Source organism: Dicentrarchus labrax, unplaced genomic scaffold, assembly GCF_905237075.1.
Source record: "Dicentrarchus labrax unplaced genomic scaffold, dlabrax2021, whole genome shotgun sequence".
Taxonomy (NCBI): domain Eukaryota; kingdom Metazoa; phylum Chordata; class Actinopteri; family Moronidae; genus Dicentrarchus; species Dicentrarchus labrax.
In genome coordinates, this window is record NW_026136723.1 from 13,659,850 (window position 1) to 13,679,303 (window position 19,454).

Here is a 19,454-nt window from a genome sequence, read left to right on the forward strand (position 1 = left end):
TTCTCTTCTATCTTATTATGACTGAAACAAATCCAAGAGTGTTAAGGTTTACCACGAGAAATTCTAGACAGAGAAGAATGAAAAATTATCATAAACAGTCATATCATGAATTGTGCACACTTTCTACGTCGAGGAAATTTAGACAAGTGTTGAAAAAAGAAGACACAAAAGCAAACTATGGACAGTGACTGCACATTTTATTCAGTGTGACAGATAGCTGCCCTTTCAAACTTTTCAGAATGCCAAAAAGAGAGCAAAGTAATGACAAAAAAAGGGGGAGGAGAGTAAGCACAGCTTTTTTTAAAAGAGTGAAAGCATGGCTAGCAGTTTGTGGTGATTATCTTTTGCTCTTTACGTACATGAAAGACAAACCCTTCCAGACATGACTCAAACGTCAGTGTTTTTTCGCCTGCCGTGGAGCACCAGGGTCTCATCCATACGTTGGTTTCATCATGCCAGGCAAGCTCAGTCAAACACATAGAAAAGATCCAGAATCACATTTCTGCCTCAGGTCTGACCTTTTAGCCTCCTCAGCCCTCAGACAAACTGTGCACACACACTGACACAATAGAAAACAAGGCTTCTTTAGGATTCTTACAGCGTATTGCTCTCAGTGTTTTACTATACATACAAAAGAGTCAAAAGAGTGCAGTCGGCTGACTGGCTTGACAAGGGAGGAGGGGGGAATTCACAGAAAGGTTCAAGTGTTACAAAATGTTTCATAAGAACACATCATGAGCAGCACTGGAGCAGCACTATGGTTGTGTTAGAGGAAAACCACAAGCACGATGGGAGAATACTACTGTTTTCTTAAAATCCTTCATTTGACAACCACTTGAATCTAAATCACTTTTAATTATGTTTTGGCAATAGGAAGTAATCATACAATTCTGGATAAATCATTATTAGGTGTTAATAATACTCTTATTTTGTATAAGTTATCATAAACAGTAGTCAGTTCCTTCATTAAATACAGAAATAAATAAATAATAACATTAACAGATCAGTGATACCTGTATTACTGTGGCATTGCTTGGAGGTATCTGTAACTCCTACTATTCTTCTTGTTCTTAACCTGTTAACAGTGCACCAGGCAGGTCAAAGACAAAAGGGAATCATAACCAAAGCTGCCTTCATTTCTATCACGGTGACACTGGCGTCTCTATATTTAATGTAAACCTACGGAATGATCCTCGGGAATGACAAAGAAGTAACACAGGGAACATGTCTCTCAGTGAGCTTCATAAATCCTAAAACAAGAATTGCATAAAATACATGTCAAAATAATTTCAAAGGTATATATATATATTTTTTTAAATCTAACAAGCAAATCAAAATGTTTTAAGTCTTACTGAACTGGTTTCGTAAGAAAATCAAAACTGTATTGCAGTGCAATTTCCAGTGTAAGATCAGTAGTATCAGGTACAATAATCTTTAAGACAATTTCTGGACCCACTGCATCTGTCCCTCTATATGGCAGCATTCCTAAATATTATTCCAAAGTAATTTGCATGGTGAACTTTGTCAAGAAAAAAATAACAATTAGAAATGTTTAGTCCACTGTATGTGTTTTGACACTCACACAGAAGCGGGTAGAGTTCAGAAAAATTCTACTACTCTAGAATTTCTAAAGGCAGCGGCGGGGCATTACTTTGTTATTGAGAGAGAATATAAAAAGAGCTCAAAAGCAGGTTACAAGCAGAGTCAAAGCAACATTATGCATATAAGCAGTTTCATTTTAACTTTTTTTTTTTTTTTTTCGTGGTACGGGTTTGGTAAGTTACAAATTTCATGACTATATTGTACCTGAAGTCTCCGTTAGAACCAGTCCAGTGAGTTCAGTATGTCCTTGTCTTCATTCACACTTGAACTGCTTTAGTATGGTACATGTTTACTGTAAGTAGCATTGGACAAGTCAGTACAGAGATTAAATTTACAGTCTTCCAGTGTTCTTGTATTGAGAGAGTTTGTTTCTCCCTCTTCAGTTCCAGTGTTGCCTTTTTCAGTAGTGACAGTATGCAGCATGGGGACATCCAGTGGCGGGAGATGAATACTGCCTCATATATTCTACCACACAGGGCTGACCTGCATGTGCTTCATCAAAGCAATAGAGCGATTCCACTGATCTATGTATCTGAACAGGATATACACAAGTCTATCAAAATGGCACGTCAGACATATTTGTATCTGTCTTTATCACTGTACATGTACATGGTCATCATGTCTAAAGGTGCTGTGATGGGTAACATAGACGGCTCTGAAGATGATATGGGATGAGGATGAGGTGCACGTTTCACAGACTTAATCTGGATATGAATAAATAAACCCGATTTACAGCAATAAACAGCTAAATAAATAGAACTGAGTAAATTCTTAAATGGCTAAAAACAAAGGATGGGTGTAAAATGAGGCAAATAAGTCAGGCAGCATCCTATTATCCAACTGCTCATTTTGGTTTTATTTACTTGGTGAAAAAGTAATTGAACAATCTCCGACAGATGGGTGTGTAGCTCCACCACTGAGAACTATGGAACTACTGAGAAGGCGTCCCTCAGGGTTCGTTTGTGGGGCCTACTGACGTTCTGCTCCTCGTGATGCTACTTAGTGTGGTGCTACAGTAAAGCGGGAGGTGATCTAACAATTCACTTCACTCTGCTGCGCTTTCTTTGCGCGCCTCTTTCTGCTGCTGCTCCAGCTCTCTCTTCCGTAGCTTCTCGCGCTGTTTCTCCACCTTCTCTCGGTTTCTCTTGGCCTTCTCCATCAGAACTTTAAGGTCTTTGATCTTTTTCTTGATCAGGGCACGGTCCTGGGAAGAAGTAACTCCAAGAGCCTGAAACAAATTAATATTGATTTGAGAGTTTGAAAAATCTGTTTTATTTGTTTCCTTTAAATAAACACATCACACAAACATCTTTTAAAGGGTCCCTTACATTTTGAAAAAACTTTTTTTTTTAAAGTATTTTTTGGGGCTTTTTATTGCCTTTATGATAGAGACAGCTGAAGATAGACAGGAAAGGGGGACAGAGAGAGGGGATGACACGCAGCAAAGGGCCGCAGGTTGGATTCAAACCCTGGGCCGCTGCAGCAAGGACTCAGCCTCGGTACATGGGTCGCCAGCTCTACCCACTGAGCTAACCGGGCGCCCAACTTGTCATAAACTTGTTATCATTCTGTCTAGAACGGATGTATGTGAGCACAATATCTGAAAAATCTGTAGTTTTAACTTACTTTGAGCTCAGGGCTCTCCAGCAGTAGCAGCTGTTCTCCATCTATATTTTGGGCTGTGAATTCTGGGATATGGTGTTCTAGGTTGAGGCCCATGAGCCAGCGGGCCACTTGCTGGGAGGTCCACTCTGTGATGCTGCAGTTCTGCCACTGATACTGCTTCGAAAACTGACCCTCATCCAGGATCTGAACATATATGACATGGAGACAGACAGACCAGGACAGAGAGAGAAAGAGGCAGATAAACATATCAGATGCACATTATTGTTCCAAGCACACTATTTATATATATGTCTCAATACATGTCTGGCGGGGTTCTTTAACCATGCACTTAAAGTGTATCTTCTATCTTCTACATAACACTGATAACGCTCAATGAACACATTTTACCATGAATGATGTGTGGGAATGAGACACAGACAAATGGCTCGTATTCAACAGACACAAAGACATGCATGCAGTAAAACACAAGCCTCTGGAGGCCTGCAGCTTCAGTCTCACCTCATCATCTATCATATCCAGACTCTGAATGTGGCAGCATTGAAAACAAAAGATGACTGGCTTGTTAACAGAGAAAATACAATGTCTTCCACTCCAGAAGCCTAAACCAGCATTTGAATACAATGAGCCTAAACCGGTGCATTGATTTTTAGCTTGTTGTTTTCTGCCAGAAGAACATGAGAGATGCTGCTCCCTGTCAGAGATATCCATAAAGATAACAGATTGGGGGACTGACACAAATAACAAAGGTGCATTGTGTGAGCTAGTTTTATTTTTCAAACAAATGAACTGATATTCATTCTGTGTCTGTAAATTCATTTGTTTAAGTTGTGAATAAAAAAGGGGGATTTTGATCGAAGTCCTGCATTTCGGTCACATTTGAACTGACAATGTATATAAATACTGTTCTTGAAATTTAATCTCGTGAGCTTGTATTTAGGAGAGTGGTGAAATCAACATCATATATTTGTTCAACCTTTCTGACACAGCATTTAATCTTGCAAACTATCATCACCTTGCCCAATAAGGAACTTCCATTTTAAAAACAGGACAATATTCTAAATCTGTACAGTATTAGTACAGACTTAGTAGTACCTCGTCTGAGGAGAGCACCAGGGTGTGTGAGCGTCCCGACATCTTGGCTTCACTCATCAGCCCGCTGATCTCCACTGAGCTGCTGCTGCTGGCACTCAGATCATCGTTCAAAGTGGGTCCCTGAGAAATCAACAACACACTTATAAGACTGGTGGTGAGAGCCAAGAGGCACTGAGGATGAATTTAGATGATTAGATGGAGTGCTTCTCTATTTCTGTTCCTTAAACAGAGATACTTAATGAGGAGTGAATGAATCAAGAAAATGAAAACTTTCCCTCTGAGCACGTACCAGAGCGATTGATGTTTTTCTTCAGTCAATAAAAAGTACATTAGACTAACATATTTAAGCTGTTTGATTGACTGGAAGGAGGTGGCGTTGTGCACATCCCTCATTTTTAAGATGTTCCATTATAGCACAAACTGTGAATGTGATTAGTGGTTAGAAATGATGTAGCTGGATGATATCCAACTCCAAAAATCTTCTCTGCCCTTGTGAGTCTGTGAGAGTGTGGAAATTTATGGAATTATAGTATTAAGATTCAGGATCCGTGGTCAATCATCCAAAGACAAGCTGCTGCTGAGAAATATCATAAATAGTGTTTTTTTTACAGAGAAATTGTTATATCCCTTTTATTCAATATTTTACTCATTGCTCCTCTGATTAAAATAGATTTATTATTTATTCAGTGTCAAAGATACAACGTTATCTTTGACACTGAAGTTAAAACTGTCTTACATTTAGCTATATATCAGGTAGTTTTAAGGAGTCCTTCGAATGTCAGTGCTGTCTGAGGTAAAAGCAAGACTAATCGTACAGGTTCAGACTTTCAGCTTTCTGGGCTGAATCCTTACTTAAAATCTCCACATAACTATTAATGTGCATACATTCTGCAGTGATTTATCTTCTGATGTGTACTCATCTAAAGCTAAGAGCATGTCCTTGGAGAGAGAAAACTGGATTGGTGCAGAATCAAAAACTAATCTCGCTTTCAGTCCTGTGGTAACCACATCTGATATTACACAGGATTAGAAACAGATTTCATGCAATTTCCTGCACTGCAACAAATGCCCATGTTAACAGCTTTAATCTTCTTTTTATTGTATCAGTATGACATTTAACTGAGTCAAGGTTCATTATGAAACAAACCAATTTTGCATGGGAATCCCTTGGGAACAGATCTTTCTACAAAATTGGAATTTAATACTTAAGGACAGATCATATGATTGTTAAAATGGACATTTTTACACTGTCATTGAAGACATGGTTAAGATTATAAGACATATTTATTACATTTAGGACCATGTAGGCCTACTGATTGATTTTCTTGCAATTAGTAATGCAATTACGCATTTCTATGATTGCAGTACATAATTTCCTTTATCAACAAACCCTTTTTACCTCTTCGAGCACCAATTAATTTTCATTTGAGTGGACTGAGGTATAATTGAACAAAACACAAAAGAATACAATACCAAGTAATATGAATAGGAGAAGAAGTGGGGCCATGTAAGGGAGGTCTGTTCAACAGAAATAACACAATATATAATATCATAAAAAAACACATAATTTAACTCAGTTATACTTAACTAAGTATTAGTACATACTGTAGGTCTGGCAAAAAGTCTGCTCTGACTGGACTTATATGCATTATGAGGGGGAATACAAAGTCTCCTTCAATGTCCTCGCTGCAAAGTATCTGTGAAGTGAATCATTATTTGCCCAATGTACAGTTAGCAAACCTTATGTACCTTGGCCTTGAGTTGCTCTAGACTGTCCTCTGCTGATGGCTCTGTGGAGCTGAGAGAGAGACAGACAATCAGACAGACAGACAGACAGACAGAGAAATGGATGAAGGGAGAAATTAGATGGATGTTGGTGACAATTAAAAAAACCTAAATAATCACAGAAAACTGACAGCTTATTCAGCTTTTCATTTACATTTCGCAATCTGCAATGCATTGCTCAAAACCAAATCCAAAAGCCGTCTTACTCAGGGTCCAGAGCTTGTCTGTGTTCCTCCAGACTGTGAGAAGGGCTTGACATTGCAGGAGACTGAGAACCTGTGATCAAAAACATCCCAGACTGACATTACTCCAAGCTTACATAGCAAAACAAGAAAAAACTGATAATGCAAGAAATTTAGAAATTTGGTACTGGGTTTAGTGAGGGTTGAGGAGTACGAACCATCCTGGAGGGCTCCTGTGGTGGAAGGCGGGTGCAGTATTCGTCTGGGGGAACTCTCTGCACTGTCAGGGGCCCTGAGGATCGCAGCTCCTGCATCACAGGAGGCCACGCTACGAATCGAACCAGAACGGCTGTGTGCTGGACTGCTGTGCCCCTCTGAGACCTGAAGACAGACGTAAAGGAGAAAAAACGTAAGAGGGATGAGGCAAATGGAGGAGATGGAAGAAGGGAACGTGAGGAAGGGAAGGAGGAGGAGCGAGGGAGAACTAGGATGGCAAGAAAATGAGAAAGGAAGCTAAGGCTCAGAAAAAAAAGGAAGAATAAAGTGCAATCAAAGGAAAACTGAAAAGGGCTGCAGACTAATCTGAAAGAAGTGACTTGACATACTTTCACCATTTCTAATTCCTTGCCCTCTTTTCCCCTGGAAGCCTCACACTGCCTGGTTTCTGTGTTCCTGCCAATTCTGATCCATTTTCTCGAAATTGTTTATCCAATCTGAACCCATTCCTGCTCTTGCTGAGTTAAGTGACAGCATTAGCCAGACGAGAGCTTTTCATCCAGAAAAAGACTGTGGCTGTTATTATCACACTGGGAGAGACAATAAGTTGTGACAGACTCAATTAGTGCCGCAGAGCAACACACAGCAATTAATCCATTAAAGGAATAAAGTGGGATGGACAGGGGTTAAAGACACACACACTGTCTGATGGATACACACACACACACTTATCAAACACCCTGTGGTGAAATTAAAGACGCAAGAGTCGTCTAATGAGAATAAGGGAGCTTGTTTTGTTAAAAATCCCATCTGTCCACATCACATCTGGTTGATATTTTAGCAGATGTTGTTAAATAACAAATCTGACGGTCAAAGAAAAAAGAAAGACGGGCAGGTGTGTGTGTGTGTGTGTTTTCATATACACCTCTCCCTCGGTGGAGCTGATGCTGTCTCGGGCCACTCCTCTGCAGTTCTTCTTTTTGCTCGGTGAATGAGGAGAGCACTCCCTCAAGTCTAGTAAGAGTGATAGACACATATACACAAAGAAAAGAGAGGAAAAACAATTGTGATTTAGCATGACGTGATTAAAACTATATATACTGTAATGCATTTGTTCATCAAAAGCATTGTCCATTAATTATGTGCATGTTTCACTCTTATTAAGAGGAACTTAAGTTGATGACACTCCCATATAAATAAGTCTATTAAAAAACATCAACTCAGTTAAAATATCAAGTCTTCCTCCAAAAGTAATGTGATTAATTAGGCAGGCAATTGTCATTTTCTGCTCATTCCCTGAGTGCACAAGGAGGACAAAAACTGCAATCATTTAAATTTGAATTTAATTTCACCAGATTTAGCCTTCTCCTCCCACGTGCCTTCTCTTTCACTCCTGTTCCCTCAGTCTCCCTCAGCCTCCCCTTTTTTTAATATTGCATAATGGGGCTGCGTTATTCGGATCAGTGCAGATCCAATCGCTCTGTTATCCTGTCTGCACTGTAGAGTGTCAGATATGGCTCTTCTCTGTGCACACTCTGTTCTGACAGATGCAGCCACTGAAATAAAGCCAGCGGAGCTTAAAAAGACTCGAGGAGAACAAAGCCAGACAGATGTGCTCAAAAGGGATTACGTGTTTGCTGTTTGTTTGTGGAGGTCCAAAGTTTAGCTACAGACAGAGGGAAAGTGCATGTGAGGGTTAAGGCGGTGGAGGAGAGGAGGATGTGTGCCTAAGAATGCCAGGCGTCACTCTGTATGGCTTTTTGTGTGTGTATCTTTGTGCGCATATGAACTCTTAGCTTTGCCAGGCTCTGTCGATATGTTGGAAAAAATATTAGGCTACCAGCAACTCTACAGCTCACTAATGAACACGTTAACTAAAGTGTAACGACAAGTTGTTGTTGCCAAGAAACCAGCAGTGCAAGAAGTCACTGCACCCGGCCAAGAAATAGTTCCGCACATAACCTCCTGTGCAATTACAACTTGTTTTTAAACTTTGTATTTTGCACGGATCAACAACAAAGATTTAATGTGCTCAGAAGGTGCTGGTAGGTGGATGACCTCTGGAAACAGCCAGGCTAGCTGTTTCACCCTGTTTTCAATTCTTTATGCTAAGCTGCAGCTTCATACTTAGTGGACAGAAATGACAGTGGAATTGATCTTTTCATCTAACTCTTGGCAAGAAAGTGAATTTTTCCACAAATGAAAAACTACTCCTTTAAATGAGAAACATTATAACAATGATCCTGGCAGAGACCATTCTCCTGACAAACAGACCTCTGGCTTGTGCTGCAGCCCTTCTAGGACTGTACTGCTGAGCGCTCAGCCTCTCGGCACTGTTGCTGTTGTTGTTGTTGACCTGGATGCCGTTCTGCTTCATCAGCTGCATCAGCTCGGACTCTAATGTTGCAATCTGTGGAGGGACAGGAACCGATCAATGTTAATCAGCCGTAGGGCATTTACCTGTCGAAACAGCACATACATTAATGGCCTACATGGTCTTCCATTTAGAAATACTTAAGTGTCTCACTGGCCCACGACACTCATCAGTGTAGTATTTGAACCTACAGTATATTTGATCCAGTGAAGTCAAAGCACAACCCTCCTGACTTGCTGTTGGCTTGAAATCCAGATTATACTATTTTCCCACCACTCTTGCTGTGCCACAGTTCACCATTCACAAAGCAGTGCAGTTGGAAAATGTGTGCTCAGTGTGCAGAATAATGGTAGGGCACAGTCAGGTTGACTGCCCATTCGACTGTGGGGCATGGCCTGAGACTTGAGCAGAAAACTACACGACTGTCATGTTTTAAGACTAGGAAAGCAGAAAATCCATACAGAGTTTGACAACAGAACCGACCACAGATCCCTGGACAGAGTGTTGCCCCTGTACTAGGAGGAGGAAACCTTTTGGATGTGGCAAAAGTGGCACAGATGCTTGTGATCATGTTGATTACTGGATTCAGTTTCTCTCAAACATTTACAGCATATGTTATGTAAGAAAAAGGGCTCTAAAGAAAATGTAAAAAATGGGCAAAACCTAACAATCTTGATCATTAAGAACAGAGGGGGTAAGGGTTTCTTTACAGGAAGAGAACGATGGAGCTGAGAGATGGACACAGTCAACTTAAAAATATCTGATTTACCCTGACTTGCAGTCCCTGGATTTCAGCCAGGTGAGCTTTCTCAGCCTCCTCCAGCCGCTTCCTCTCTGCATCCTCCTTCTGGATAAACTCCACCTCTCTACAAAGACAAGAGGGGAGGGGAGATTGTAATGTGTTGAGTAGGTGTGCGCAGGAAAACAAGACACGCTTGCAGTATGTGCATGTTTCGCCATGTGTGACACCGCCTGCCTCTCACTCAGCTGTGGCGATAAGGGAGCCGAGGCTTTTTAAAGATGTCAGTGTGACTCATTTCAATCTGACCCCTAGACCCACACACACACACACACACACACACACACACACACACACACACACACACACACACACACACACACACACACACACACACATCTACATCTAATAAAAACACATACATTTACATTCCTAAGAATACCAAATCCAGCGGTTTCCTCATGCCTGCTTTTTCCCCTTGGTCTGCGAGCTCACTCTCTCTCCCCTGCAACTCAGTCCTCCGCTACAGATCAGCATGGAGAGTTTGTTTCATCAGTTAGTTTCCATTTGGCCTGCAGGGCCACAGCCAATTAGAGGCAGTCAGACTGGAGCTGAGCAGGAGAGGTTGTGATGGGACTGACCAAAGAGATCAACACACTAAAAAGCAGGAGGGATGCGCTGCATACTAATGGGAACTCAGCTCTTACTGTTGGAATGGGATAAGACTCTGGCTATAAAAAAAGCCACTCTGCCTCACAGAGAGAAATGTAGCAGATATTCTCTGTGAGGCTGTAAAAAGAATAATGAAGGAATTTATCTAAAATGATTTATTAAAGCACATATTTAATGGCAGGATTGATGGAATGACCTCATTCAAGAAACAATTCAAGTGTTGAGTTATAATAGACGTGTAAATTATGTTTCATTTCAAGCTGTTAAGTGCCTCTCTCTGCAAGTCAGTAAGAGTTGGTTAAGAAGAAGTTTTCTGACTGCATTATGCTACATTTAACTATGACAACCAATGCAACTAACTGGTCAAACAAAAAAAAAAAGACTAAAGAAGCATTAACTGTCAGTTCAGGAAAAGCTGCCTGGGATCAAAATCAAAACAGCTTAAAGAGGAGATCAAGGAGGCTGTTTACATCCGACGTAATAGATCCAGTGTTTATGATTTCCACTCTACATATATGATCAGAAATTAAATGAGCAAACTCCATCTGCTGATAAAGACCTTGAGATGTGATTGAAAGCTCTGGAAAAAGCTTGTGAGTGGACATCGAGTTAAGAAGCTTTAGTCTTGTCCTATCTGCGAGTTAATAGACTAAAAGCAACACATACGCTCGATTTTTTTCTACAAACAAAATGCCATCAGAATAATGTGAAACATGCTATAAACACATAAATCCTCCATTCCCCACTCACAGATTAGGAGGGCCAGTTTAACCCAGGTTCACTCACTTCTGCTGGAAGTCTTTGATGAGTTTCTTGGCTTTGTTGTACTTTTTCTCCAGAGTTTGGTACTGCGCCTGGGCCTCCTTCAGGTGTTCGTTGACCGTGTGGCAGAGGGTCTGAGCTTCGATCCAGTAGCTCTCCAGCTTCAGCATCCTCTCCTTGTTCTCCTCGATGCTGGCCTTCAGCTGGCTCTTCTCCTTCTCCCAACGCTGCTTCTCCCTCTCCACTGACGCCAGCTGGAAAGGGACAATAACAACTTTACAATATGGGAACTTTTAACAGCACAGTAAACGAATCCTAGGAATCATATTAGACTAGATTATATTTTGTATTGTTTTGTTTTTGCTGTCTGCAGCTACATGAAACATCCCATGGTTGAGATCAAAACAAACCCACATTTTCAAAATTGGATATTATTTATTGTTACTCCTAAAAAAAGCTTTTTATGCACCACTTTTGTGATCATATCAACTCTCATCATATTAATTAGCCCATTAACATTTGACAGAGTTTATAAATTATACACTTCAGATATGTGTACTGTAGGTAAATATGTACACATATGCACATGCACAGAGTTTATAGATTACAGTAAAAGAAATAAACAGAAATTCTACTAGGTGCTCACTAACTTTCTTACTTATTTAACAGCCATTTGCAACTGAGGGAAAGAAGATTATACAGGACATGGGAGGCACACGACTTAAACATACAAACAGTTACAGACATTTTGTATTTGGTAGAACTACACTTGATTGTTTTGAAAGATATCTCAGATTTGTAAGGACTTTTTATAGCCACTTTTTTAGTTAAATAATCTGATAAAAAATAAAATCTATTGCTAAAGCTTTCCCACTATACATGAACCCCTGCCACCCTGTTGTCCTGACACTAGCACTACATCCACATCCTCCCGCTGCGCTGACAGTTTTAATCTCTTACCTTGTTTTTGAGTTTCTGGATCTCGGCCTCGGTCACTGTGTGTTTGATCTGGAGCTGTTGGGAGCAGAGGCAGAGAAAAGAGAAGACAGGAGAGAAAAGAGAGGGCGGTCAGATAATCAAATGCATGGCTGCGCAGGCTCTCCCTGCTGTCGATACAGTGTGACGGACGGAGGCAACCGACCCCGTCCTCCCCTGACAGCATCCCCCAGCTCCACACGCTGACACACACACTCAGAGGAGAGGCAATGAGAGCGGTAGATAGAGAGAGGTAGATAAATAGCTAGAATTCATAAAATATTTTGACAAGAAAAATAAATCTGTAAATGAGAAAATGGCACTTTTTCCTAACGCAACGTCTGAAAATGTAAAAAATTAATAGAATCTTGAGGCAAAAGAGCTCGTATATTCAGAGAGATGGAGTTAGAAATGGAGAGAGAGCAACAAAAGATTAATGGATGGAAGTTGAGATGAGCAGTCATTTACAGGGAGACTCAGAGAGGGAGATAATGACAGAGCAGGCATAAAAAAAGAAGAGGAGGAGATAGAGAGAAAGAACTAGACATGGAACAAGAGCTGTGGCAATGGAAGCAAATGAGGGCTCTGGTAAGTGAGGCAGAAACAGAGAAAAAGGGAAGGAGTGACACTGGGAACTATGGGAGTGTCTGAAGTATAACGATGACTGTACTTTCTTTTATCTTATGAAGCCTATTTTTTATGATAGGTTCACAATGTTTCAAGTCCATATGTTACAGTATGGATTTTGCATGTTGAATTCCCCTTAGGCCACAGTGCAAAAATGCAATCTTAAATTCATTACAAGTTATGAGGTTTCAACAGTCTGAGTCAGATTAATTAAGTTGGTATCTTCTAAAGTTTAAATTTAAGTCCTAAAAAGACTGTAACTGTAAAGATAGCCCCTCAATTAAACTGACTCAGACTGCTCAAGCCTTACATGAAGTTCACATAAACTTTGGAAAGTCATTTTGCACAGATCGAGGACTATGGATTTTGTCCCCCATCACTTCAATTGGAAACAGGACTGCAGGGTATACTTTAATGTCCAGTATGAACAGGAGGAATGATTCCACATCCATGTACATACAGTATGTATGCATGTGAGTATTCTTGAAAAAATGTGAATCTATCCTTTAAATAAGTACATTTACAGTTAGAACACCACTGTACTCACAACATAAAACAGCAACAGGCTGTATCTGCTTGTTCCAACACGTAATTGAAGCTTTATGGTGCTTAAAACAGAGTGCCATGTCTCTTATGGCTACACTATCACATCAATGGAAATATTCTAGATGAACTGGAGTTGAACTTAAAAACATTTCCTCATACCTCAGTAGGGCATATTTGGTATTTTTGCTTATCTTGACGTCTTAATTCGAATTTTTGTTCTTCGCACTAAAAAATTGAATTTAAAATTGGGTTAAATGTTCTATCTAAAAATCTATGCAGATACATAAATTTACATGGAGTACATAGATACCGTACTAAATTCCATTCATTAACAGTTTCTAATAGGTTTGCGTGTAAGCATTTAGTGGTGTGTGTGTGTGTGTGTGTGTGTGTGTGTGTGTGTGTGTGTGTGTGTTTGCGAGTGTGTAAATCAGTCAATACTGCGTCTATGTTGACATTAATAATTATTCATGCCTCCAAAACATAGTTCAGAACATCACAAAAAAAGTAAATGGATTGAACAGCAGCCTGGTAGGGACTAATATTTCTTTAAAGGACATTAAGAAGATAAAAAGGTTTAAGACAGATTTGTTCACTGTCGACCTACAAGAACGTTTTTACTATCACATCTACTTTCTGACATTTTAAAGGCTTTTTCCCAGCTGCCTGGCTTCGTCTTTACCTTAGTGGGTAAAAGGTGGCAAAGACAGACAAGGAGGAAGTGGGAAATGGACAGCCCTTTAAATGAAAAAAGGTAAAAGCGGCACTATGGGAGCGAGAGAGGTCAAGAGCCAGAGAAAATGGAACGAATGTATACATCCTGTGACCAGGGATTACATTATGGTTTCACTCGATATCCCCAGCGGTGCCTGCAGTGTAGCTGAAGCCATTTGTTAAATGTGTCATAGAGCTATTGTGGCAGTCTACAGAAAGGCTCAAGTGTTATGGTGCCAAAAACAGGGCTGGAGTGTTCAATCAATAGGGCCAGCTTTTCAGCAGCCTAAAAAGCATAAACCAGTTAACAGCCAGTGACTTCATTTTCCATTTTATAGCTGTAGTTTCTAAGATGAGTTCATTGTTAGCTAGTGTAGCAAAAAGTGCAACAAAAATCGGTCTTTTATTCTCAAAGGCCAGCTGCGTGGAGAGTTGCCAAGATCAGGATACAAATCTATTCAAATACAGGTTTAAAGTCCCTATCTCTCTCTCCCCATCTGTGGGTTTTAAGCAAACATGGATAATTAGAGATGAAATGAGCACAGGTCTTACATCGCTTTTGCATTCACGCCTCTAATCATCCAGATTAGGAATTAGGGAGGGTAAGCGGATCTTAGATCTTAACAAAATAATATAACTCTGCCAAATAAAGCAGGGGCGCCAGACTCCATTGTCTTGCTATCTTTTATTGTTTATCTTTTTTCTGTGGTTATTCTAGTGTATTCTAGTATGTTTTTTCTTTTAAATGTATTCTTCAAAGCACTGACAGAGAAAAATGTGGTAAGATCTAATCAGTTGTGCGATCATCACATTGGGATATTTTAGAATTAGAAGTAGAGAATTATAGATGAGGAGAAAGTATCTTCTGAGTTTACCTCTCTGAACTTCTGGTAGAGTTTGTTGGCGTCTAACTCCGAGGGAGACAAGATCTCCTCCGTCTCAGGCAAGTCAAACACCTCGATGCTCTTCTCCCCTCCTGCCACCGTTGTCCCCGCCTCCTCCTCATCTGTGGCGTACTCTCCTGTCTGCTGTAAGAGGAAACGCGAGGAAAAGTCAGCCATGTAGAGTGAGAACTACAAGATCTCTACAAGCAGATTGGAGAGCAGTATTTCCTAATTTAGGCAGCCAGAAAGGACATTTGTTCTTTGTTCTTTTTGTACAAGCATTAACACTATTGTGTATAAAAATATTAAATGTTTAAAAGAAACACTAATATATACCCATATAATTGATTATTTTATGTGTTTTGGCTCATGTTATACAACTATAGTAATCAGGTAACAGAGTAAGAACATTAATTATTTCTGGCTACCATCTTTGTTTGGATTAGGAAAAAGTGGCACAACTTGGAAAATTGGTCAAAATGGTGCAGCTGACAGAATATTTATTCATCCAGATGGTTATAAGAGTCTTTGAGGATTCTGGAAATAACTGGACAAACAGCGATAAGTATTATTAAAAAGCTTTTAGGTTGATTGCAGGGCATTTATATTTTGGGTTAGCAGATGCTTACCTCTGTGACTCATATGTAATGGTAATGCATGAGAGACACATATTGGAAGTAGCTTTAGCCTCAGTGAACCCAAGACTCTTGATTTAAAAGGAATCAGCTAAAAACATTAAACAGTTCCAACAACCAAAACCAACAAGTTTTCTAACTTTATTAACTGCCCTCTAGTTAACTACATCTGATTAAATCTGCAAGCCACAGTTATCAGTTCAGCCGGCAAAAGTGTTTGCAGCCTAAAGCGTTCACCCTTCAATGAACTGTCAACAGGCTGCGAAACAGCCTGAACAGACAAACTAGCCAGCCAGTCAGACATCCAGCTGTCCAACTGCAGCATCCATTTTTCACCTTTCTTTTTCTCTCTCTGTCTTCTCTCATCTCTCCTCACGTTGCTCTACCTGCTGCACATTGCGTGTCAAGCCCAACTGGAAACTATCCATTCTCCCCCATGCCATCCTTTTTTTCCACTTTCTATTTTGCATTAGTAATGCTATTTTAATGCTAGTTATATAAGATTTAGGGTAACCCACTTAGTTGGCCAAAACTTAAAACTAAATTGGTTTGACAGCCTAGTCAGCCATAAGTGTAATTTTTTATTCAAAAGAAAATAAGCCAAATTCTAAGTTCTACTGGCCAAAATTGAATGTCACTTCTTATTATTTTTAAACATTAGTCACCATCTTGCCTCAAGTGTAAGGAGGCGACAGGTCAAAACTAATGATTTTTGAGCCTGTGATAGTGCCTCTAATGGATTTAATTCTTAATGTTAGCAATCTAGGATTTACATAAAAATCTGTGACTAATAAAAGTCACCGGAAACAAGTAATTATTTCAGCTTGAATGTTACACAGGATTTAAATGAACAATATTTTGTGGCTTGACATTAATGTAGGCTATTATGCTGCATGTATTCCAGACAGTTTTTCTTTTCTCTGATTCTCAAAATACACTATAATGAATGTTGGCATTGGCTATTAGGCATCAGCTCTAAATGGATCGGCTAATTCACTCTTTGGCTGATGACCAACAGACCCGGATATTTCCAGTGGAGGGACTCTGAAAACATCTCTGTCTCCCTCTTAACATCACATAACTCAGGCAGTCCAAGCTGATTGTTTTCTATCATCTACATGTAAATATTCATAATTCAATAATTATTATGCACTTCCATTCCTTTTGTAACTACATTCTTGGTCCCTTTATCTTGTTTTATCTAAAATCCATCTTTCTGGTCTTTCTATCTTGATCTTTGACACACACGAAGTACACATGGACACGCGCTCACACACACACACACACACACACACACACACACACACACACACACACACACACACACACACACACAAACAGTCTCATCTCCTCTCTCATCATCTTGGCCTATATCTTCTCCTCATCTCTTTTTCCCTGCACTTCCCTCCATCTATCTCCCACTCAGATAACAGCGCTCAGGCCTGATTTGTTTGCATGCATGGCCGACACAGAGTCCCATTTCCATAATAGGCTTTCTTGTTGCCATGGTACTAGCATCATACATTAAGGCCCCATTTACTTAAGGCGGAGTTAACCATTGAACACATGGGGAAGGCAGTCAAACACCAATTTGCATATGATAAATGCATCACCTCCTATCACACGCATGAAGAATCGGGAGAGGAAAAGGCAATTTAAGGAGAGCTCTTGTGGTTCAGAGGGGGCTCAGCGTCTGATGATCTGATCTATAAAATGTCTAATGTGAGTATGTTGTTGGCATAATGACTGTCAATCAGCAGAGGAAAGGACTATGAGTGCTCCTCTAACTGGTGTACATGGTCCACTGTGCTCGATTCTCTTTGTGTCTGTTTGTGTGGACATCACTGTGTATGCAATATTGTTTTGTTAAACCAAATGTTATTTTTTGATTACTTAAAGTTGTATTTAATATTTCTGCATTTTAATATTTAAGTCAATAAACTAAAAAAGCTCTGTTGCAGCATTCATGTCATATTGTAGTAAAAATAATAAGCAGTTTACAGAGACAAATTAGAAAATAAAATGGATGCCTCACATCACCCGGAATTTGTTGTTCAAGAGATGTAATGCTAAAATGTTGATACACTGCATATTTTTTATCTTTACACGACCAATTCTGCAATCCTGCAGCCGTCCTGAGAAATCAGACTCTTTCCCATCTCTACCATTCCTCCCATATGACACAAATGTGCATGTGTGTGTTCACGCGTCTCTGTGTTGGTGCTGATATGGGAGAATAGATCTGTCAGTACGATAATGCAAATAAGCCAGTTCTATTCATTCGTGATTGATGTGTTACTTTTTGTTGACTTTCTGTGGAACAATCTGTCTTTTATTCTGTATCTTCACATTAACATAATTTGTAAAACAAGAAAAATTATCTTTAGTCTTTTACTTAAGTTTACTAAATGACTGATTATTTTCATGAACAATATATATATATATATATATATATATATATATATATATATATATATTTATAAAATATCAGAAAACACCATTGCAATTTCCCAGAGGAAAATCAAGGAGATTGCTTTTAATTGCTTTTTTTGGAACAAATAACTGTTTAAAACCAAATTAATTTAATTTCCAATCACATAAAACAAAAAACAAAAAAGTATCAATAAAAGGTTACTAGGGGAAATGTCAGACTTTTTGTAGTGTGTGTGTGTGTCTCTATGCTTTTCTCGTGTGTGTTTGCTTTTAACCACTGACAGATGGGCATGCATGTGCTTGATTACATATAATCAAGTACACAAATGGACTAACAATGTGTGCGTGATGCCTATTGCTAACTGAAGAAGCATCCCGTCCTCTTGGGACAGAAGCCTCAGCACCAATAAAGAGCTGTCTGTCACATCTACCCTGGCAGCACTCAGAGTGAGAAATAACCTCCCTCCACGCCCACCCGGTGAGAACTCGTTCTAATATTTATAGAGATATTAATATTGATGAGCTCCTTTTATTGGCCCATAGGTCTTTGTAATGGTTTTGTAACTGTTTACCCTATCAGCAGTTACACAGGGGGTTATGGATGGCTCAGTGCTCGAAATGTGGCAGATTTCAAGTTTTTTAGCAGTTTGAAATCTATATATGGATTAACAATTTTTAATACGATCGATCGCCATTCTGTTTATGTGTCCTTCTGAGGATCAGTGGCACAGGGTGAGTTTTCTCTTAGGTTTATTTCAATTTTCATTACATACCCTAGATCGGAAATGATGACAGACAGCAGGAAGAAAGCGTAAGGAGGAAGGTTACTTGTGGTAACTGCTGAAACTCTCTATAGGAGCTTATGATCATGGGAGTTTTTCATGCATGAAGGCTCTCAGTCCACCGTCCACCAGGAAATGCCTTTAAAAAACACTGATGAAGACAAAATGCCTATGTGTCTGTATTTAAAATCTCTGCATGAGTGAAGCTGGTCCTGTGTGTGTGTAAGTGAGGGCACACTCTGAATTCATTTACATTGCTATGGTGTGCGCTTTCATGTGTATATACAGTGGGTCCACATGCACGTGTGTCTCCAGGGCACAAATACACACACACACACACACACACACACACACACACACACACACACACACACACACACACACACACACACACACACACACACAGATAGCATGAGCTGGAGGGCAATGAGCTCAGTGTCTGGTGGATTAAACGCGTTGTGAGTAAGCAGCAGAATCAGAGAGGGAAACGCTGAGTGATGCTTTCTAGGACTGAAGCTCACATGGCATCCTCTTAGTGTGTGTGTCTGTGAGGAGAGAGAGAGAGAGAGAGAGAGAGGGTTTTGTGTGCCAGCATCAAAGCCTACTGTCAGTCAGTTTTATGGAGTTAATAAGCAAAAACCTCAAGTCAACTGTCACAAGAAGGGGAGCTTATTTACATTTATGTGACAACTAGAAGCCTAATTATTCCAATATAGTGTCACATATAAGAACTCTGTGTACTGACAGCAGATGAGCTTCAGATAAATGCAGATATAATGAGCTTTATTAATATAAGATAATGTTCCTC

At 39.8% G+C, this 19,454-nt stretch overlaps 1 protein-coding gene across 5 annotated transcripts in view; it reads right to left on the reverse strand.

Annotated features, from left to right (window-relative positions):
* Positions 1–180: 180 nt before the first annotated feature.
* The window catches only part of ppp1r9a (protein phosphatase 1, regulatory subunit 9A), a 50,630-nt gene continuing 31,356 nt past the window's right edge, over positions 181–19,454 (reverse strand). For 4 of the 5 annotated variants that reach the window (XM_051389769.1, XM_051389768.1, XM_051389772.1 and 1 more), the window contains exons 7-19: positions 14,788–14,940; positions 12,011–12,064; positions 11,075–11,304; positions 9,647–9,743; positions 8,778–8,913; positions 7,429–7,517; positions 6,506–6,668; positions 6,312–6,381; positions 6,070–6,118; positions 4,321–4,440; positions 3,727–3,750; positions 3,229–3,411; positions 181–2,830 (exon numbers count right to left, since the gene is read on the reverse strand). In XM_051389769.1, the coding sequence (XP_051245729.1) occupies positions 2,648–2,830; positions 3,229–3,411; positions 3,727–3,750; positions 4,321–4,440; positions 6,070–6,118; positions 6,312–6,381; positions 6,506–6,668; positions 7,429–7,517; positions 8,778–8,913; positions 9,647–9,743; positions 11,075–11,304; positions 12,011–12,064; positions 14,788–14,940 (1,551 nt within the window). In that variant the 3' untranslated portion in view covers positions 181–2,647. The remainder of the gene's footprint in view (positions 2,831–3,228; positions 3,412–3,726; positions 3,751–4,320; positions 4,441–6,069; positions 6,119–6,311; positions 6,382–6,505; positions 6,669–7,428; positions 7,518–8,777; positions 8,914–9,646; positions 9,744–11,074; positions 11,305–12,010; positions 12,065–14,787; positions 14,941–19,454) is intronic. The other variant, XM_051389773.1, reaches the window with a different exon arrangement.